Below are 24367 nucleotides of genomic sequence, written 5' to 3'. Positions count from 1 at the left end.
GAAATTGATCCGATCTATAATCTGCTCAAACTACTAACGTGATACATAACTTTTACGCATAAAAACAATGCAATACAATATATGACTTGATCGACACAGCAAGAACAGATTATACGTGCCTTTTGATGATAAACTTTACCGAAACGGCGATACCGATGCGGGAACGGAGCGAGGCTTGATCCGGGACGAACGTGGCACTAAATTCTTGCAATAAAACTCACGAAAATTGCTGGGAGACTCGAAGAGAAGGGGACGGCTGCTGAATGCTATGGAACCCTAGGTTTCTCTCTTTTTAAAATAATAAAAAAAATCTGATTTTTAAAGCTTGTGTGTGTGTTGTGTGTTTTAGTGTGTGTAAAAATGTGTAAGTGTGTGTTAGTGTGTTTAACGTGTGTGTGGGTCATTAATTAGGAGATAATTTTGCTAAATCAACTAATAAAAATGCTAATAAAAGTTTGACCCACACAAATTTATCAATTAAATTGATACACTCCACTAAACTCTCCTTTTAACCAAAATACATGTACCACCCACTTTAAAAGATTTAAACTCCTAAAATTATTAAGTAACTAATTTAGGCTTTAAAATACTAACTCTTTACAAACTAATTTAAAATGTCTCAAACTCAACTTAAAAATAAAATACCACATTTTTAATTGCTAAAAATCGTCACCGGTCTTTTCCTCGATCCCGCCTCGAATAATCGCCTGAACATAAAACTCAAGAAAAACGTTTAAACATGAATCAACTAAACATATTATAATTTGAAACAATGCAAATTCACAAATCATGAATTAAAACTCAATTTAATGAAATAAACATGCATTAAAATCATTTAATAAAATACATAAAGAATTTAATAACTTGCACGCACGTGGTTCATGTAGACCTCAAATTTTCGGGACGTCACAATCTATCCCCCTTAATTTGAATTTCGTCCCCGAAATTCGCTTATCCTCGATAATCCAAAAATTAGATTCTTAATTCTAGTATCCCAACGATCCACGCTACCGCTGCGCTACTCTGAATAAAATTAAGTCTTATGTTGTCCTTACGTCTCTTCAATCCTAATTAAATTACCTACCAAAAACCTCGTTTACGAATCACAACTTAAAACGACTTATGGCGTCTTAGTTTTACTTTTCTATGAACTCGAATTCTGACTTTTCTCACAATTCCCAATATTAGGATTAGAGGTTCAAACTTATCGTATCTTACTTTCTCATATCATACCCCTAATGCTCATCGAACTATTACATACGCATTTATTCAGTCCAACCTAAGAGGTCTTAGCACCAACGGTTACTGATCAACTTCCATCCTCAGCAATACACTTAAAAGTTAAATCTTATCTTAATCCCCATATGTTAATATTGGCCTACAATCCTTGAATCGAATATTTACCTTATGATACAAACTTATATAACTTAGCTATTCACGAGTACATCCCAAATATAAAATTGCTTCCAACCTTTAATTTCGAGTAACATAAATCCGTAAAACCCCAAAATATATAATATCGATCCTCTCCTTAAATAATAAAAACTTTCTAGCATCAATCACAAGCTTAAACTATTTTCTTCACGATTACAATATAGTTAAAGCCTAAGACCCTTGAGCCTTCCTCATTGGAACGAATGTCCCACTTAGACGTATCCCCAATACTCAATTAATTCTAGCGTATAAAACTTAATAAGCTTCCTTTATTAATAATGGACTAACTCTAATGAATCAACTCCACTTATAACCCATAGAATTCTAGAATCCCCATAACAAGCCTTTAGATTTCTTACTCAATAAAAATCTTAATATTCCTTCATTGATAACTCATGTTGAACACCACTAATTCCCTTTTGTTTTTATTTCACCCAAAAATTCCGTATGAACAAATGTCCCCATAAATTTGAAATTCACCCTTACTCAACCCAAATAGTTTTGGATAACATAATTCCAACACACATATTCACTTACTCCCAAGTTTCTTAATAACTTACAAAAATTTCTCAAGACAAGATGTCTACCTCAATTCTTACATTAGCATATCGATTAACCTAACCATCAAACATACCCAACTTTCTAGAAAATCAAATTCCAACAAAGGTACAAGCTTAACTGTTACAATCAAGACTAAAACTTATGACACATCGACTTAAGTTCCCAAAAAAAATTTCGCTAACTCAATGTCTACTCTTATGACTTAGCTAAACGATCAACTTTACCTCAAATCATTATCATCCTGAATTTTAAATTTGCCGCACATTAATTTCACTAGCGCTTAACTTTTCGAGCCCAATGTCGATTCATCTTACAATCCCCTTGATTACCATTTCTTATAATATTATAACTCAGATACTTCAAGGTTCTAATGATCCCTTCGAGCTTAAATCGTCGAAAATTCCTATCATTTAAACCATTCAATTCTCACTTACTGCTAAACTAGTCCCCCAAATTCCTTAAAATTGTAGCATCAATTCATTATTTCCTCAAAATTATCCAGTTTGTCCTAAATTTCGGAAATTCCACATTTACCCATAAGTTCTTGGTGTTCCTAATTCTATGGTGTAAGTTCCTCGCAACATAAAATTCAAAAATTTTAAGCTTATTAGACCCAAATTCAATTCTCATAGCCTCGAAATTTATTGATTTAACCCAAGTGTTTCTCAAAAATTCGAATTTAATCCCCAAAATTTTCTGAATTTGCAATTTGACCCTTAAAGTTCTCGAACTTACATTTTTGGCCATACAACTCTTCAAAATTTGCATTTCCGGTCCCCAATAAAATCTTCGATTTTAGTCTCATTAAACCTTAAAATCCTCGAAACTCGGAATTTAATCCCAAACGATAACTTCGAAACTATTCCCTTAGGATTTTTATCTTTGCACTTAGGTCCTGGAACTATGGGTCATTACCACTAGGTCCTTAAAATTCTCAATTCGTGCAATTAAATCCTTAAATCCAACTAGGGGGAGCATGCATCCTAAATAAATTCTATTCTTGTATACTTCCAAATATCGTCGTAGTCTCAAATAAATAAATCCTTACATGGAGTTCTCAAAAAGCAACTCAGCTAGCAACCACAAACCATCAGTAATTTCTTAGAAAATCTACAAGTCCCAAAAGCATTCGTATTTTTCAAGTTTAACTTATTACTCACTAGTCTAACATCAGTACTACTATCCAAAAATTAATATAGAAAAATCATTTACAACTTTTTCTAAGGCCCAAAAGCAAAATTCTTACTCATGTCCAATTCCACCACACCAGCGTGCAAGAAAATTAAATAGTTTTTCATTTCATGTCGTAACATGCATAAAAATTTTAAAGATCCATTCTCAACTCATAACGACATGCAAACCCGTACTCCAAAACGTATGTCATATAAACATACAGGTGATAGAATTAAAACATGCACATGCCGAAATCATGACTTCATGCTTACTACTTAAAAGACTTTAAAACTTTAAAACTTACAGACTTGAGGTGTGACTTCGAGAGCTTCTTGCGACTGGCAGTAGGCATAACCCTTTACAAGAACCTGGCTCTGATACCAACTGTAACGTACCGTACTTTTACTACTCAAAATTTGCGGAAAAATTAAAAATTTTCTTTTAAACTAAAAGGAATGCGGAAATGAAATCAAATACGGTCGTCACTACATCCTTCATCAATAAAAACGTTTGAAATCGACATCACCAATAAAATTTGCTAAAAAGAAACACTTGCTCCAAAAGTCTTGAAATGAAACATAACATCAGAGTATTTTGAACTTGCATAAAAATCGTAAAATAACATGGGCGTAAAAACATAAACTTTGCGGTCCTCGGGTTAGCCTCCCGCTCAGTCCAAGCGTGCCCCTTGGTCGCCACCTCCTGTCTCCTCATCAACATACTCACCTGCATCGATCAAGTCTAGTGAGTCTAAAGACTCAACACGTATAAACTGGAATAACGAGTACTACATAATAAAATCACATTCAACTTTAAAATAGGACATACATAACTTGAACTTGAACTTGCGTATTAAAACTTGAACATACGTACATACATACTTCGACGTGCCATAACTTAAACTTTCATAAACATACTGCATACGTAAACATCTTCATCATTTTGCGTAGAGGATGTTTCAAAGCAAGTGACCCATAACGTAAAAGAGCCTGATCAGACTATACCACAGTACTGGGCTGACAGGGACGTATCCACTGCCGCATACATAAGATCCCCGTTCATAATTTAACGGGCTGGTTGGTCCCCGTTCATAATTTAACGCTTTCCAACCACGATCTAACCCGTTCATAATTTAACGGGCGGATTGGTCCCCGTTCATAATTTAACGCTTTCCAATCCTAACATAATTTGGTCACAAGACATTTAGCATACCTCAAAAACTTAAAATACTTTCTTGCACGTCAACATACTTACTTGGCGTTGAGGGATTCGTTGGACTTTGACTGGGGCCGTTGCTGCAACATACTAACATAAACTTGTATACTTAACTCACATAACTTAACGTAGAAATCATACTTACTCTCGAGCTCGATCATTACTTAAGACGTTCTAAAATTTCCAATGACACGACCTTGATAATCCTTGCACTAAATCATGACATCAACCTCAAAACAAACTATAATATTTTTCCCAAAAATAGAAGAACACGGACCCCGTACCTACATCCGTGTAGGGGTCCGTGTAGGTACTGGAAGTAGACACCGAAAGGAAGCAAAGGCACGGACCCCGTGTCAGGGTCCGGGTAAGGGTCCGTGTAGGCACTGGAAAAGACACTAAGTGAAACCCAAAGGCACGGACCCCGTGCCCTCATCCGTGTAGGGGTCCGTGTAGATACTGGAAAAAGACGTCGAGGAGAAAACAAAGGCACGGACCCCGTGTCAGGGTCCGTGTACGGGTCCGTGTACCCACTGTGATCGCGAACCTACGAAAATTCTGAACACCCAATGCTTATCCTTCTAGACTCGATTAGACGGACCAAGCACCGACACCTCGAGACTCATCCTAGCATTCCATAACATAAATCCAAATTGTACAAGCGTTTCAAAACAACAGTGTTCGCTCTACGACACACACGACCCAAAATATGGCAATTGACATCAAACTGTTTCCTACGACTTCTAATTAGCTCGAGTGCCTATCGACATGAAACGTAACCTCAAAAACACTCTTAACATCATTACTAACATACCCGTACGCAGCAACAATCGCCCGTCGATTTCCAACGAAGCCTGCAACTTAAAACTTCAAGAAACGTATCAATAACATAATTTTCTGAAAATTTCAGTTTGCGCAGTCGCACGGAAAATATCATAACTCACTCAATTTTCGTCCAAAAATTTCGAATCATATATCAAATCGAAGGTGTCGAAAAGTTCTACGTTTTTGCCGTTGAAAGTTTTCCCAAAATATGAACAGAAAAATCGCAGTATTTGAAAAGACAGCAAAAACGAGTTTTAGATCTAAAATTTTACCCTCGAAATTGATCCGATCTATAATCTGCTCAAACTACTAACGTGATACATAACTTTTACGCATAAAAACAATGCAATACAATATATGACTTGATCGACACAGCAAGAACAGATTATACGTGCCTTTTGATGATAAACTTTACCGAAACGGCGATACCGATGCGGGAACGGAGCGAGGCTTGATCCGGGACGAACGTGGCACTAAATTCTTGCAATAAAACTCACGAAAATTGCTGGGAGACTCGAAGAGAAGGGGACGGCTGCTGAATGCTATGGAACCCTAGGTTTCTCTCTTTTTAAAATAATAAAAAAAATCTGATTTTTAAAGCTTGTGTGTGTGTTGTGTGTTTTAGTGTGTGTAAAAACGTGTAAGTGTGTGTTAGTGTGTTTAACGTGTGTGTGGGTCATTAATTAGGAGATAATTTTGCTAAATCAACTAATAAAAATGCTAATAAAAGTTTGACCCACACAAATTTATCAATTAAATTGATACACTCCACTAAACTCTCCTTTTAACCAAAATACATGTACCACCCACTTTAAAAGATTTAAACTCCTAAAATTATTAAGTAACTAATTTAGGCTTTAAAATACTAACTCTTTACAAACTAATTTAAAATGTCCCAAACTCAACTTAAAAATAAAATACCACATTTTTAATTGCTAAAAATCGTCACCGGTCTTTTCCTCGATCCCGCCTCGAATAATCGCCTGAACATAAAACTCAAGAAAAACGTTTAAACATGAATCAACTAAACATATTATAATTTGAAATAATGCAAATTCACAAATCATGAATTAAAACTCAATTTAATGAAATAAACATGCATTAAAATCATTTAATAAAATACATAAAGAATTTAATAACTTGCACGCACGTGGTTCATGTAGACCTCAAATTTTCGGGACGTCACATTTCAAGTATGATAAAAACTATGATTTATATATATGTGTGTGTGCGTATATGTGTATTGATAAATATTTTATTTTTTATGTTATTTAAGTAAAAAAAACCAAAAATTGAAGATAATAAAATCTATCTCACCGTGCCAAAAATTCATCGGCTTGATGATAAGAATATAAATTAACCAAATTACTCATTGGTTATTCGAAACTGGATTCAAGCTTGTTGAATGAGGTTCGTTAAGATAAATGAACCAAGCTCAAACTTTACAATATTTGGCTTGTGAACATATTTGTTGGTAGACTCATGAGTCAGCATTTGGAAGAAAAATAATATTTTTGATGTTTGATTTATAGATTTTACGCTTTAATTATGAAAAATATAGAAAAATATATTTTATTTATTAAAAAATTAAATTTTAATAAGAATATTATATTTTTCTCTAAAATATAATTTAATTTTTAATGGATATTTAAATTTATACTTGTTAAGCTCGTTAGGCACTATAAAGTTCGACTCAATTATAAACAAGTCAAACTCAAACATTCAAAAATTCGTATAGGCTCGATTACTTATCATGACGACATGTACTCTCCCACTTAAGAGGTGGTAGAATTACGAATCCCCAACCCTATATACATGTTAAAAATAAAAATATGTCTCGCCATAAAATATGATAATTTTATTATATTGCAAATTAGTATTTTCTAAACTACCATATACTTTTACCAACTATAACCATTCAATATGATTTGGTTATACGTGAACAAATTACTAAAATATTATTAATTTAATATTTTTTAAAGCATTTTTCGAATTTGTTTTCTTAATAAAGAGTCCTATTTTTGTGAGACGGTCTCACGAATCTTTATCTGTGAGATGAGTCAACTCTACCAATATTCACAATAAAAAGTAATACTTTCAGCATAAAAAGTGATATTTTTACCTTCTCTTTTTTAAGGTTTTAACTATTATTTTTATAAAATGGTTGACTTATTAATTCTTTTCTAAACGTTTCATATGCTGACGACTAAATAGATAGTCCCATAATATATATAATTTTTAAATTTAAAAAACTAATCATTGATTGGCAAGCATAGGCATAACTGGGCTTATATGATAGAAATATTGAAAGATATTTTAATTTTAATTTTTTAAATTAAATAAGTCAGACCCGAGATAATGTAAAAATGTTGAATCTTATTATCAACGGTGTGTCAATTTTTTTATTGTATTTTATAATATCATGATAGATATAACAAAATTTTACCCGACATAAATAACCAGACAAAAACTTGTGTGAGACGGTCTCATGAGTCGTATTTTGTTAGACAAATCTCTTATTTGGGTTATCCATGAAAAATAATACTTTTTATTGTGAATTCGATATGATTGACTCGTTTCACATATAAAGATTCGTGAGATCGTCCCACAAGAGACCTACTTAAATAACTGTTATAATTAATTATCAAAAAATCTCAAAAAAATTCTCTAAAATTTTATATTTTAATATAATCTTTAATTTTTGTAACAAAAATAATATATTATAAAAAAAATATTAAAGCATAGTTTGGTACATGAGATAAGAGAGTGATTGATAAATAATCTTCCTTATCCCATGTTTGATACCTTTTTAATGATAAATAATTTTTTAGAATGATAAAATGTCCCTTCTATTAGGTGTGATAATTTTTATTTAATGATAAAATATACGAAAAATGACTTAATTACCCTCAATTTATAAATGATTTTTATAAATATATGCTTAGAAATTAAAATCAAATAAATATTTTTATTTATTTTTATATATTATATATATGATAATTATATAAATGAATTTGAGATAATTATATAAATAATTTTTATAAATCTCTGTAAAATTATTAGTATCACTCGATTAACCTTAAAAATTGATATTTGACTTGACTCACAAAATCAAGAGCTCAGTTATCATATTATATAATATATAAAATTAGGTAAAAATAAATAAATCATGCAAGCACTATCGGTACATGTACAAATAAAAAATATGAACTTAAGCAACAACTTTGAAATTATAAAATTTATTATGATGATGTTTATTTTATCATTACAATCTAATATATAAATTTAATCACTCTTATCAAAATCATACCAAACATTAGATATAATATCCTACATCTTATTTATCTTTAATTTTATCCTTATATTATATATCACATGTTTATCTTATCATGTATACCAAACTATGTATGAAAAGATAATGTATATGCAGAGGATTACTAGTTGATTAATGATTTAATAAGTGTGGGTTTTATAATTGACTAAAAAATAGAAATATTATAAATTTAAAATGTTTGGCAAAAACTTGTGTGGACGGTCTCACGGGTCATATTTTGTGAGACGGATCTTTATTTGGATAATCCATGAAAAAGTATTATTTTTTATGCTAAGAGTATTACTTTTTATTGTGAATATGAGTAGGGTTGACCCGTCTCACAGATTGTGATCTGTGAGACGATCTCACATGATATCTACTCAAAATGTTTTTATTCCACTAAATGTAATAATAAAAAAAGAAGACATTTGAACAAAAGAAAGGTTTTTTTTTTTTTTACGACAAAGTCGCCATTATAGACCCGCAATTTGGTCACATTTTTCTTTCCGGCAAGAACATTCATCTCTGCGAGAAGAAAATATTACCAGAATCTACTTTCTTGCCGCCGTTTTGCGATCATCCTTCGTGATCTGTAAGAAATTCGTCTGTAGTAATCGATTTGTGGCATAATTTCATTCAATTATTGTTTTTCTTGCCTATGAATTCGTTTATGAATCTCGATCGTTCATGATTTGGTTGTTTAATTCTGTAAAAATAAAAATATTAATTAATCATTTTGAATTTTATTGTACAATTCTTGATTCTTTATTATATCATAAACTGAAAATTTGTGTTATTATTTCTACTTTCTTATTGGTTATAGATTTGGCTTTAGGGTTTGACTTGAGTTTTCCTCCAGTTGACTGTATCGTGATCGAGTTGCCATTAAAAATATTTATGCTGTCTTCTGAGGTATAGGTTGTTTATGCGTCACTATAATGTGATATTTCATTTTTTAGAACTCTTACTTTCTGTGCAGTTGTGTGATCGCTGGCTGATATTTCAGAATTCCTCTTTTCTGTTTACCACTGAAAATTTTAGTTTTGATGTACTTATGCTCCTGTGTTATTTTAAGTTTTGCGGGTTTTTGGAAATTTGAAAACCGATGTACTCCGTTATCATGTTGTTCTTTGTGGTGGAGAATGTTTGAAAGTAGATGATTAGTATATCGATAATTCCTATCTCTACCAGTGAAGAAAGCATCGATTCCCTATCCATTCCTTCATTTTTTGGATTTGAGTTGAATTGACCCTTTGATTTGAGCGTGGCTCTGACTTTATAACAACCTTATAGATGCCCTTACCATTGGTCTCTAGAAAACTCTTGCTTTGGTCTGTTTTCTTCAGAAGCTCCATCAAATTTCTTTCATACCTGGTCAGTGTGTACTGATTGTTTGTGTTTTAATACTCGGCTTCAGTTCTTGTCTGATATATATCAGTTACCTCCCATGGACTGGAGCACATCCAATTGTAGTTGATACATATCTGGCTACATAGATTGGTTATAGGCCTACTTGGTCTCTTTGATTGAGTATTGAAAAATTTCTTCTGGTTTCACTCGACATAGAACCATAGGGTGTATAACATCCTCAGACTATTCCTTTGAGTAATATGCATTTGTTTGAATGTGCTTAATGTTCTTGGGAGTCTTGAATGTTCTGCATTTTGTAAAGGCTCTTTAGGCTTTGTATCAGTTTCTGATAGTTCTCTGTTACACTTATTGTGCAGGACCAATTGTTGCAGCCAAGATATCTCTGTGTTAATTTGAACTGATGTTTTTGTGGATCGCAGAATTTAATCTGGATTCTGTACCTGCGGTCTGTTGAATTCTATGTTTGGTATTGCTGGTCAAGGATAATGCTAAGTTTGCTCTCATGGTAATTTTGGGTTTTCGTGGAAGATCTGTATATATTTCCCATGGGTGTGAAATTACTGTCCGCTTCCGTTGTTTGCACCTTTTTGAGCATTGTTGGGCTTCAGTATTGGACAGACGCGTCCTTGGAAAAGTACAACTCAGATAGCTTGATTGTAAATGATCTTATTAATTCTGAGGATGCAAGCAGTGCCTTGGAGCTACTTTTGGGTTCATACACCACTCTCGTGCTGGTGTCCAGTTTTGCACTAAATTTGTTTATCACAGTAATGGTGGGCCTAAAGGTAACTTCTCCTTATGTGGTTGTATTAATAGTATGGCTTTACAGCTTACTTCTCCTACCTGTTTCTCAAGGAAATAACATACCCTTTGCGAATGAAACTGGCGTATATAAATTTCATTCTGTTAGATCTAAGCTTAGCTGATAGTATTTTTATATGGCATTAAAATATTAGTTAATATGCATGAGGAATATTGTGAAGAGTATCAATTTTTAATTGAAGGTCTTTTTTAACATCAATGAGTTGTGGTTTGGGTCCCTGTTGTGATTGGTAGGGAAAGAATAAGAACATTTACCTTTTTGGCATTTTTCTTCTCCTTTTGTGCAGATGTTATTTTTCTCGGAGCTGTCATCATCTGAACTTCGAAAACTGCTTGAGCGTCTTGTTAATTACATTATTTACAAGGTAAGTTCTTAAGCAACTGACATCACACATTCTCTTCTGCTGCAATTGTACAGACATTAGGTTTACGATTTTATGCCTTGCTTTTGGCCTTTTTTCTATTGGCACACAGTTAAATTTTACTGTGTGATGAGAAGATATTGTGGTCTAAGCTTTATCATATGCATAATCTATGACGAAGTTCACTGCATAACAATGCAGTGTTAAGTGAATGGTATCAGATAGTTGAACCTTTGGAACTTATTATTAATTTAGATTCTCTTGTGACTGTTCTTCAGAAGATTTTCATTTGCTAATTACTTTGTTGTGGAATTGGAAATATAGAAATATAGACTATGCAATATTGTAAAGTAAAAACCAGATTAGTTACTATTTTCCTATAGTGAATTCTACTGTACTTGTTTGTGTGTGTTGAAATGCTGTGCCTAATGTGCTTTTGACAGGGGACATTTCTTCCATTAGTAGTTCCCCCAACAATATTTCAAGCTGGTCTATGGTCAACTTGGTTAGCTGTGCTTTGTTTCTTAAAGGTATTTAGTATTTTCTAAGCCCCGGCAGTTAACTGAGAGGTGATGGCTTATACTTTTTTAAAGTAACATGCATATTATGCAGATGTTTCAAGCAATAGCTAGGGATCGACTTGAACGCTTGAATGCTTCTCCTTCTGCTACTCCAGGGACATATTTCCGTGTGTATTCGGCGTTGTTACTTGTTTTCATTCTTGACGTTCTCTGGTATTTTCTAACGCCTTGCTTCGTGCTTATATCTAAAAATGTACTTTTCATCAAGCAACACGAGGATCGTTCAAGCACTATTATCCTTTAAATGTTTGTCCAGTGTTGAAGAAAATGAAAAACTTACCGACTTACTTTAGCTTATTAACCTGCTTTAAGGTTTATGACTTTTTGGAAGCATCCTGAAAACAAATATCTCGCACTGGCATTAAGGTTGTACATTTTCATGTCGTCTCCAGTGTTGAAGAAAATGAAAAACTTACCCACTTACTTTAGCTTCTTAACCTGCTTTAAGGTTTATGACTTATTGAAAGCATCCTGAAAACAAATATCTTGTACTTGGATTAAGGTTTTACCTTTTCATGTCATCTTATTGTCTACCGCTCATTGTGTGGAAAGAAATGTGTGATTTGCTAGTCATCTACCATGGGAATGATACTCTAGTAGTGTCTTTCTCTAGATTGGTTGCACTCCCGTAACTTTGTTTTTAAGGGAGAAAAGTGGTGGGTTCACCTTTCGAGAGTTGCGACAGGGAACCTTTCAGCAAATTCAGTGTCGCCGACAATTTGGTCAGCTGTCTAATAAAGGCCATTGAACTCCTGTACTCAAAACCATTTTTTGGTATTCTTCTAGTCTTTCTTCCCTTTGACCTCGTTTTCTCTAGAAGGGTAATATATTACTGTTGCGCCTGTTAAATTCCCTCCAGCTTGCTGTTTTAACCTCATTGCTACCTTTGCATTTTGTACAATGCCTTGAACCATTGAGCACTTAACATTCTGCATCGTTCTGATTCATTTGCAACATCTACTGTGACTTTTGACCGTGTTATTGTTGCACAATTGCTTACCGTAAGTGTACGGTATCAGGTTTTAGTATTGGATAAAGTACGGATATTGTTCCTATACTTAAAATTATATTAAAAAATAATTAAAACAGGTGAACTTTATTTAAAGAATTTAAGAAGAATTTTTATTATGGACTAACGACTAAAATAAAGTCAAGCGCACAAACAATGAAAAATCAATGGGAGAAAAAATTGAGAGGTGTGAGTTCACTTGGTCTCCACTCTATATAATATTATTGACATCTATATATATTCATAAGTTCAACCCGTTCACTAACCAAGAATTCTTAATTCTTCCTGCTCTCAACCCGTTCACTAACCAAGTGGATGAGCCATCCACGAAATACGACATCTACCTACAACAATTAATCGTTCAACATAAAATGTAACACCACTCCCTCTCAAGATCCAAAATGAGATAATTCCGAAACATTGGTAATCTAATCGTCCACGTCGCCACCCTGAATCTAATCTTTTCCCATACAACTTCTCCTGATTCTTCTGTGTCGTTGAAAATTCTGTTGTTGCGTTCCATCCAAAGCGACCAAAAAACACAGTGAATTATTATGCACCAGAATTCTTTAAACCCCTTTCCTGTGAGAGATCCATGTTCCAAAATAAACATGTCTCTTGATGATGCTGGAAATATCCACTCGAATCCCAAGTGCTGCATTACCTTAACCCAGATGCTCGTTGTGAAAGCACAGTGAAGCAAAATATGATCCTGACTCTCCTCGTTTTTCTTGCACAAGTTACACCACTGTGGGCGCAAAACATGATTAGGCATTCTTCTCTGTAAATTGTCACAAGTTGGCAATTTTCCCAAAGCTACTATCCAAGAGAATACTTTCACTTTTTGTGGGATAGGTACTTTCCAAATGTTATGATAAGAAGGAAAAATAGGGTTAGTACTAATCGGAAAGAATGATGAGTAGAAAGAACTGACAGAGAAAACACCGGATGAGTCTCCTAACCAAACCTTGACATCCCCAGACCCTACACTCAGAGTTACTGAATCTAATACCCCCAAAAGAGCAGTGTATTCTCCCAACTCGATTTCCCGAACATCCCACGAAATGACTTCATTACCTTGAGTACTCGACACCGCGAAGAAATGAGAAACAGGTTTATTTTTGAATGAAGATAGTAAGTAAATTTGGGGAAAAACAATATTGAATGGCAATAAACCCACCCACCTATCTTCCCAAAACCTAATTAGATTCCCCCCCTTAAGCAATGTACCAATGAGTAAATGACAAGTCGAATGGGATCGAGAAATAAACTTCCAAGGGCTTCTGAAAGTCGTGTTCCTTGCCACCTTGACGTCCCAACCATTTTCATGAAATCCATAGATGCTACCCACAACACTTTTCCAAAGAGAGTTTTCTTCCACGGCGCATCTCCACCACCATTTCCCTAACATTAACAATGTATTTTCATATGATCCTATTCAAAATCTCCTCTCTCGAGTAATAAATTTCGAATAAATATAACGATTCAATTATTGATCAATTAATGCAAATAAAAAATAAGCAATTTTTGAATATATAAATCAACGATTCAAAAATGTAGTTTCGACTAAGTTATGTCGTTCTCTAGACAAATGAATTAGTTCATGACAAAATAATATGCAAAACTAGACATGTTTTTCCACATTGAACTAAGGAAATATAATAATAAGTGTGGTTATTTAGGGCGTAAGGCGTACTAAAGCGCTAGGGTGCTCTTGTTTAGGGCGCAAGGCGCACTAAAGCGCTAGAGTACCCTGGAGCGTGACGCGCAAGATGAAACACACGCTTTATCGAATTAAAATGCATTTGGTATAAATTTTAAAATTCAATATATGTAAAGTGATTTATATTATAATATTACATAAATTAAATATTTTTCACAAAGATAGCAAACAATATATATAAAAATTTATTAATAGATAATGTAGCATAAATCATAAGTAGAAAAAACGTTAATCATATAAAATTCATTAGTTAGTCATAAATTCATAGTATATTAAGAAAAAAAACTTCAAATATCTAAATCATATCATCATCTTCCACAACAATAGTGAGTCATGAGTGTAGAAGAAATTAGATCATTGAATGACAAGAACTTACCTTGTGATGGAAAACATATTTGTGTCACAGTTACCCAGTATCATTGGCATATCCTTCTTCAAAATTGTCTGCATCACTCCATGTTTTTTCTATTTTAGTTCTCCTTTTCTTTTTAACAAAAAAAACATTATTTGATTTATAATGATGATACTGTAAGAAGATGAAACATTGTAGATAATCATATTCAATAGAATGACTGACAATAGGGGAAGATTACAACAAAAGTTTGCATAGAGAACATCTAAACTTTCTGATAAAAAAGTCTTGTATAAATGAGTGACGATAGGATTTTTTTCATTAAATAGCTATGGACTTTGCTAATTGAGCTTAAAAATTGGTCGGGCTTGAGTTCATTTTTATTTAACTACAAAACATCATCTCAATTCTTTAAAGCACACGCTTCTTTTGTGCTTATTGGATGTCTCGCGTCTAGGCTGAGGCGCGCTTTAAACGCATTTGTTTCAAGTGCTGAGCCTAGGTTATTACTCAGGCGCACTAGCGCTTTTAATAAATATGATAATAAGAAAAGAATAAGAAAGAATGAAAGATTGAAGCTGAATTAGCGTCTCCGTCTCTGGAATATGCGTTCTTCGCCTTCATTCTTCAAGATCTTTGTCTTCGTTCTTCAAGTTTATCGCTCTCCTCTCGTCTCAGAGTTTGTGCGTGTGTGCGGCTCTCAATAATAACCCCCAAACCTAGGGTTGCATCTCTTTATACTCGAGGAAATCCAAAGAATCCGTATTCTGCACATCGGGGCGCATCGGAGCGCATTGGGAACGTGTGGATGCACGCTTACTTCTGTCCGGGGTGTTGGTGTGGCATCTCGGACGCGCGGGCGCACGTCAAGTTTTGTCCTGAGAAGATGTTTTGTGTCTCAGGAGTGTGGGGGCGCGCTGAAAATGTGCGGGTGCACTCTGGAGCGCGCGGGGGTGCTCTGAAAACGTGTGGTGCACGTGAACTTCTGCCTCGACATTTATATCTTCACTTCTCCTTAGCAACTTGTTCCATTCCTCATCGTCCTTTGCCCCAAATTGCATGTATCACTATTCACTGATATCCCTGCAAACGACACTAAAAACAACCAGAAACACGTAATTCTGCTCTGAAACGATGACGTAAGTACGCATAAAAACAGTGATATAAATGCAATTGTTGCACTTATCAGTTATGCCCTTAATCCTGCAACTGAGAGGTCAAATTTATATTTACTAGTTACACAGTGCGAGCAATTGAAGTATTGTATATATCATATACATTTTTTGATAAGAAATTTTTATATGACTTAAAATAGGATTTAAAATTTCTTGGTTGATAGCCAGATTTTGTAAAAATTTGACTTGTATGATTTTTGGAAAATGGAATATATATATATTTGAAGAAATTGGAGGCTATTTTGGTCCAAATTAGCTTGGCAATCAAGATAGTTGTTAAAAGCCTCTCACACTTAGCAAATAGTGGTAGATCTACCAAAGCGTGCTTTTTAAAGGTCTGGCTCAATCCATGGTCAAACCAGATACTTACCAACTTGAGATGCAATATGTTGGACAGTGGATAATATTTTCTAGTTATGGGTGAAAATTGTAGTGCAGTGCATCTCTTACTTTGCTGTGACTCATGTTGGTAGCTTTTTGTTTTCCTGAATTTAGTGATTCAATGATGAACTGCGAAGTGAAGATATTTAACCACAGTCTCTTGTAACTAATTGAATAAAGCAAAACAATTCTAGCTATTATTTGCATTGTTTAACCACAGTCTCTTGTTCCAGGATATTGCTGTGTCTGACACTATACAGTGTAACCAGTTCATCCATATCTTTGTTATTGTTTTTTGAGCCTTCTAGCATTGGTTTTGAGACATTACAGGTAGCCTTCACTTTTATGGTTGAAATCGTTGAAATATGGAACACTTGATTTTAGCTTACAGTTAAGTTACTTTTATCTGTAGGCTATTGTGGTTCATGGGTTTCAGTTGCTTGAGATATGGCTGCATCACGCTGCAGGAGATGGTGCTAATTGTCGATTATCTAAAATTTTTGATATATCCCCCACGGGTTGGTTGAAAGTGCTTTTTAATTACCTTTTATTTTGGTAATTTGTCTTTCTTTTGATTAAGGATTTTTTAGCATGTCAGTTTATAAGTTCAGACTGACATATAAACTGACATACTTATGAACTGACATGTCCAAATACAAGACAATCTCTGATCGTTGAGCTTGCACTGAACGACATCAATTAGGATTGTGTTTATGCTATTTTTAAGATATTAAAATGCCTCTAGTTGCATGTGTTAACTCAAATGAGATCACACGAGTCCATGTTTCTCTTTTGTTATTGATTTTTGAGAAAAAGTGTATTTTTTCTGTGTGCTCAAGTATGAACTGAATTTATTTTATCATAAATTTTTTTTATTGTCATTTATATTCTGACATTGTGTTGTGCTCTTAGGTTCGTTGGAGGAATGGAAAGGCATGCTCATCCGGAATTTGGGTTTTTTCCTGGACATAATGACTTTGTTAATGGCTCTTGCTCATTATCTGTATATTTGGTGGCTTCATGGCATGGCATTTCATCTTGTAGATGCTATTCTTTGCCTGAATATCCGTGTAAATTTTTCTTTTAAATTTTACCGCAATTAGATCTCCACGTAGTCTATGTATTCAAATTGGTATAGCTGTTATTGATTTGGGTGCTACTTCATTTTTCTACTCCTGTTGTCTGCATTTATATTCTCTTGTATTGGTCTTAGGCCCTTTTAAGTGCAACTGTGAAACGTGTCAGAGGTTTCATAAAACTGCGAATAGCTTTGGGAACCCTTCACGGAGCACTTCCTGATGCAACATCGGAAGATCTTCGAGCATATGATGATGAGTGTGCTATTTGTAGGGTAATTATTATAACCCATGATACTTCTCCTATCTTAGTTATGTCTCTAATGTCCACATATATGATTCATCAATAATTTACAGGAACCAATGGCAAAAGCTAAGAAGCTGCCTTGTGGTCATCTTTTCCATCTTGCATGCTTGAGATCATGGTATGCTTTTAAAGGATGCTACAAAATGCTTATGTCTCATGTGTAACTTTGTGATGTAGCATTTGATTGACTTGTTGATGACAGGTTGGACCAAGGTTTAAGTGAGAGTTATTCATGCCCCACTTGTCGTAAGCCACTTTTTACAGGCAGAGCTGAAAGTGGGATAAATACCAGAACTCCAGACATGTCACGAGACGAGGAGCTTGCTCGTCAAATGAGTACTGGAATTGATAGGCCAAATCCTCCCGGTCATAACATGCACCCTGGAGTCTTTCCAAACCAGTCTCAGAATGCCGAGACTGGTGATTGGAGGTGTGGGTTCTCTTGATTTTTGAGTGATTATCAGCATTATATACGGGTGGTTTTTTCTGGGAAAGAACAGAGTAGCCTATTGTTGATGTAAATGGTAGGTAGACGACGGATAGCATTGTGGTTAGAGATGGGCCGGCCCGCCCTGCCATGTAAAATAGATGGGTTGAGTTTCGCATTTCCCAACCCACCGCCAAAATGGCGGGCCGGCTTATGCATGGTTCTATTTCAGTTGTTTACGCTAGTGTCTGTTTAAATTGAAGGTAATTATTTTCAAGGCTTTTTGTTTCAACCCTTTTTTCCTACCAGTGGGACAGGAATTGGTCCAAGTTGGTTGGGTTTAGACGGAACTAGCCCATCTGGATTTGGCCGAGTTCAGATGGTAATGAGGCAACTTGCAGCTGTAGGAGAAACTTATGCTCAGACTGCCCTTGAAGATGCTACATGGAATTTGTTTCCCCCGAATTCCTCTCAGGCTGGTACGTCCCGGTCAGCCCTTTCTACTGGTTCCGCAAGATATCCTCGAGGTTCTGATGGTTTGCATTTGAGGTCAACGTCACTTGGTACAAATGACAATTTAGTAAACATAATTGCCATGGCCGAGACAGTTAGGGAAGTTCTGCCACACATCCCTGATGACATAATCTTCCAGGTAAAAAGACTTCCAATATTTTGAATTGTTTAAATCGATTTCTTGTGAGTAGTTGACATAGAAATTTAGTTGATGGGAGGACTTTATATATGTTGGGTACGAAATCTACTATTTTAGAAAAAATTACATATTTTAAAGAAACTTGAGTTTGGGAGAACTTCCAGCACTCATGCCTAATGGCTTCATCTCCGAGTTAAATTTGCTACCTTCCCCCAAATATTGAACCTCCATCCTGGTCATTAGGAGAGTCGAGGTTATCATGGAATTTTAACTTCTGTTGATGAAATTTCCACGACTCAGTACACAGTTGATGAAGTATTTCTTGAACAGAAAAAAAAAAACATACGATTTTTTTACATATTGTCCCTGAAACATTTTGGGCTTAGTGATCGAAGATGCAATTGATGAGATAAAACAATAGGAGCCAAGGGATTCTGTCATCAACACCGACTCTTGCAAATTGCTCAGACGCGCGTCCGTTTAGTCGAAACTAAAAATGCTTTATGATACGATGATATGCATCCTAAGTTAGCTTCTCTATGTTGCTTTGTCTCTAAAGTTTATCTAATCTTCAATATTCTGGTCTGGAACATGCACGCAGGATTTGCAGCGGACAAATTCTGCCACAGTGACTGTGAATAATCTTCTGCAAATGTGACATTAGTTTGTTCCTTTACCTCCACAATTTTCTTCTTCAAGGCCTTAGTAATGGGTGAGTTTATCTGGTTTTGCACCAAATATTTTCAAGGTTCATTGTGTTGTATATAGAAAATGGTTTAGTAAAAACTTTGCTCTAAGTACAATCTGTAAACGTTAACTTTTATATGAAAATAAGCAGTTTCAATAAAGGTTAGCCTCTGCTTCACTTGAACTCATCGCGGATCGATACGAAGAAATCAGGCTAATGTTATGATGGAGGATGAATCGAGAAATGTAGAGTTTGGTAACAAATATTTGATTATTATTCACTTGCATCTAACAACAATCTTGTTCTGAAACGAAGAATGAGTCAAAAAATTAAATAGGGGATATTGCCACTAAATAATACATTTTAAGCTGTATTTTGAAGAGTATATATGCATAAATTCAATTAAACTTTTTGTTCTTTAAATGCTAGTCACCATGATCTCTTTTGGGGTGTCAAAATCCGACACGATCCACCAACCCGACACGGTTCAACCCGAAAAAAATAAGATTTAGGTTTCGGTATGGGTTGGACCCGATAGCTGACCCGAAAAAAATGATCGGGTTGGGTTCGAGTTGACTCGAAATTTAAATTTTTTTAAAAATTATATAATTAATAAATATTGCATACATTTTTTATATATTTTATGTTTAAAAAAAAATTTATTGTATATTTATATCATAAATTTTCATAATTTGATACTTATTTTGAACATTTTTTATTTTTTAAATAATTGTTTATTTGATTTAGTAAATATATTTTATTTTTCGATGACTAAACTTTCAAATTTAAATAATAAATACGAGGGAGATTTTGTTATTATGTGTTTAAATTAAAATATTATTATTATTATTTGATTTTTTTTATTTTTTTAAAAAAAATCAAAATCGAGTTATACGAGTTGATCGGGTTGATTCAGGTTCATATTTGGGTTGAGAGTTTTCGAGTTGGCTCGGGTTCGGGTTGAATAGTATTATTGCTCAACTCGATCCAACCCGCTCGAATTGACACTCATTATTTCTCTGCAATCTCAATTATTATTTATACGAAAAATAATTGTTTTCAGAATAAGAATAATTAACAAATAATAATTCTTATGAATTACACATTATGCATTTTTACAACCTTGTCTACTTCTCAACTATTTAATTTTATTTTATTTTATTAATAGGAAACCATAGGTTGTGCATAATTTACCTCGTTCTTTCAACCGCGTTGAAATACATAAGACGAGTTGATAATCTAATCTTTGCAATCGATCACCAAACATATCGGGAAATGTTTAAGCATCTATTGATATTTCGTTTGGATCGATGAATTTTAAACTTACGGATTTCATTTGTATTTTTATTTTTTAGAAAAGTAAGAAATACATATCTAACATTTTCATATATTATTATATGTTATTTCACGTTAATTAAGATATATTTCAAGTTCACTCTATTACAGTGTCATTTGAAATTCTTTCTATTTCGTAAAAAATAATTTATAAACAAGTAAGACAGATTTAATATTTGATCTATTGTTTCAATGTTAAAAATAAAACTATAATCTGATTTCAAATTCATATCTTCAAATACAACTTCAAATTATTCCAACTAACAATTGTGATGCATACATTTATATAGAAACTTATTATAAGGATTATCTATTATTTGATTATTTTTTTTAGAGATCTTAAATATTAAGATTATAAAAACATATCCTTAAAAAATAGAAACATATGTGTGTACAGAAAATTCAAAATGATTAAAAAATATAATGAATTTATATTTTATAGACGGAGCTTTTGCCCGTTTAATTAATTAATTAATGTTTCCCTCCATTTTTATGGATTAATTTTTATTTTTTTTTAAAAAAAATTAATCTTAACCGCCGCGATGGATAACTCAAAAGTGGCAAAGAATAACTGTGTAATCAAAATTAACTGACCAAAAAACTTCGAACTTTCAGAAATTGCTGGAGAAAAATGGCTCTGAAATCCGCAATTTTGCAGAAGAAACTGCGCGAACTCGAATCGGAACTTGCTGATGTGTACCGCATCCCGCTGGATCCACTCCCCGGGCCGCGCCACTGGATCAGCTTCGACGACGTCGCAAAGCGGATCGAATTCCTGAAGAATCTTCTGTCGTATGAAGAAGTCATCTCTCAGCCGCAGAATTCCGACCAACTGCAAGACATCGCGGACAAAATCGCCGCGCTGGAGGCCGCGTTCTATGAGTGGAGTGAATCTCGAACTTCTGCTCCCAGTAATTTCGATGACACGCAGTCGATATGCTCCGACTGCGCTCACACGATTCCGAACGACGGCGCGGACTCGGTGCATGAGTCGGAGACTCCTGTTTCGGCGCCGGAAAATATCGACGGCGAGAAGTGGCCGGAGAAGTGCTTCGAGGAGGCAGAGAAACCCGAAACTGCGAAATCTCGGGAAGAAGCGCGAACAACTTGGGGGAAAATTTGGAATTATTGTGGGATTTTTGGGAGTGGAGTGATTGTTGGGGCGATTTGCACGGTGGAGCTTCCTTCCATTGTTAGCATGATACATGCTGAAGCTTTTCTTCATTCTCCAACGTAAGAAAAAATTGTCGATTATTTTAAGGTATTTTTTTAGTTCAATATTGTATGTAACTTTATATTTATATTTTCTAATTTGTAGTGTACCTGCAATTATTGTGATTATATATCAATATGGGTTTCAATTTGTATTCCAAATACTTTTTTAGGCAAACAATTATCATTTATTATCATCGATGCGACGGTGATAAAATTATAATTATCGTTTCAGGGTAAAATTGGATTAGTTTAATCCCGACCCATTGGTCATCTTTGAATGGAGTCTCACTTTGTTTTGAAGTGGTCTCTTTCGATCTTACGACCGAGTCTGACTCGGGTTCGTCTTCTTTTATCGTGTACAATATATGATATTTTTACCAATGTAGTGTGCGTGTATATATATATATATATACAGTTTTGTTATCCTGCAAACCCACCGTGCACACCTCTGTGAGCACCGATGAGGTGTCACTCACCCATTGGATGAGGTATGCACGGTAGGTGTGCAAGATATCAAAACTATATATATATATATATATATATATATATATATATATAACCACTTGTAGATCCAATATTAATATGAAATGTGTTACTACAAGTCAAGTAAGAGAGTGAGTCTCATATTAGACCGTCTCACGGATCTTAATTTATGAGACGGGTTAACTCTACTCATATTCACAATAAAAATAATACTCTTAGCATAAAAAAAGTAATACTTTTTTATAGATGATCCAAATAAGATATCTGTTTCACAAATTCGACCCGTGAGATCGTCTCACGTAAATTTTTGTCCAAATAAGAAATGTTTGTAGTTATATAAACAGGACAACATGGAATTGGCTGTAGAGCACGTTGCTTTTCTGACTTCCACTGACTTTCACCATATAAATATCTCCAAATTTGAATTTTTTTTTTATTATATTAAGATTATTTTTTACTATGTAAGATATAGATGACTAAATTAAGAGGGTGTGTGAAATGATTCAAAAGTAAGTGATTTTCCATTTTTTATTTTTTAAAAATATAATTTTTAGTGTTTTTTTATCATGTTCTAAAAATCGTCGTCTAGATACTAGCAGTGACTGACTGCTTAAAAAAAATATTAGTCGACCAGCCTAGTTATTTTAAAAAATGTAGTTTTTTAGTGTTTTTTTGTCTCTCTATCGGAATCTGATTGAAGACAAAGTGTTTTGACACAAAATATATGAAGATTTGCCTAGATTATTTAGCCAGACAAATATATTTCATAACATAGTCCAAAAGATAATGAGAAAAAATCCTAGCCTACAGAGATATCAAAGATTATCTGCAGGTCAGGTAGAAAAGTTCTTGGAAAATATTAGCCTAAGAACATAAAGTGACGTCTAATGTATAAGGTTTTTAGAAGAGAATTGACAATTCTTATGGAACTTGCAGAAAATCGGATGAAGATTCAATTAATTCCTTTTGAAGAATAAAAAATGAATCACAAAATTTCAAGTCAGAAATAGCAGGTATCATGTCTTGAATTCATATTGGAGCAGTTCAGATCATGATCAAAGTTAATTGTGAAGAGGGAATAGATTCACCAATTGGTATTGCGATATGTGATAAACTAACGAGTATTCTTCAAAACTCAGTATTGGGAACCATATCAGGAAATCTCTGTGCAAGACAAATTGTAAGAGTAATTTATCTAAATATTACCTACAACCTAGCAGATCGAGACTTCAATCGAATCTTGATGTTGCATCAAAACCTCAAGGACAAAAGACTGATGAAAGAAGGTAATAGACCACATTCTATTACTTATTAAATTTCATATGCTCTATATAATACATATTATTTAGATTTTTTTAATTAGATATGAGTTTATAGAAATCCAGAAATATTGAAAAAGTTGCCCAGACAATCTATTCAGAAAAAATTGAGTTTTTTTTAATATATGAGACATATATCCAAATCCAAGACAACACAATTCTACAAATGAATTAAATCTTATATTGGAAACAAAAAGGCTATCTTTCCAAAGATATATGATTACAAGTTATCGATGAGAAAAAAACACTTGTCCAGAAAATCCAACTGATAAAAAAAAATTTAAAAATATTAAATATTAGATGTCCAGAAAAATATAGGAAAGCAAAAATAATATTTGATATTATAAGACAAAGAAAAAAAAATTCTGGTAATATCATATAATATTGGAACAATAGGATTGGAACTTACCAAAGGATTATGAACATAGGTGAATTGGAAGTTCAAAAAAATGAATTCCAGGAAAAGAATTTGATCAATTGGTTTTTGACTAAAGTTTCTCGATGAACACAAATCTTAGAAACGTTCAGAGAATGAAATGGGACTCATGATAGAAGAAAGGATATGGAA

General features: G+C 33.8%; 1 protein-coding gene across 3 annotated transcripts; it reads left to right on the top strand.

The window, feature by feature from the left end:
* The first annotated feature begins 8954 nt into the window (after positions 1–8954).
* On the top strand, positions 8955–19607 carry LOC140841094 (E3 ubiquitin protein ligase RIN2-like). 3 transcript variants are annotated; one of them, XM_073208288.1, is made up of 13 exons: positions 8955–9113; positions 10249–10677; positions 11002–11079; positions 11520–11606; positions 11689–11810; positions 16531–16627; positions 16710–16815; positions 17210–17367; positions 17511–17648; positions 17731–17798; positions 17883–18110; positions 18417–18759; positions 19361–19607. In XM_073208288.1, the coding sequence occupies exons 2-13, from the start codon at positions 10438–10440 to the stop codon at positions 19415–19417; spliced, it is 1722 nt and encodes a 573-aa protein (XP_073064389.1). In that variant the 5' UTR covers positions 8955–9113; positions 10249–10437; the 3' UTR covers positions 19418–19607. The 3 variants fall into 3 exon arrangements, with proteins under 3 accessions (XP_073064389.1, XP_073064391.1, XP_073064390.1); XM_073208290.1 differs by having other exon boundaries at positions 8966–9113; positions 10312–10677; XM_073208289.1 differs by lacking the exon at positions 8955–9113 and adding an exon at positions 9418–9433.
* Positions 19608–24367: the final 4760 nt, after the last annotated feature.

This window comes from Primulina eburnea, chromosome 9, assembly GCF_022965805.1.
Source record: "Primulina eburnea isolate SZY01 chromosome 9, ASM2296580v1, whole genome shotgun sequence".
NCBI lineage: Eukaryota > Viridiplantae > Streptophyta > Magnoliopsida > Lamiales > Gesneriaceae > Primulina > Primulina eburnea.
Note: the sequence above shows the minus strand (reverse complement) of the source record. Positions and strands in the feature narration are given on the sequence as shown.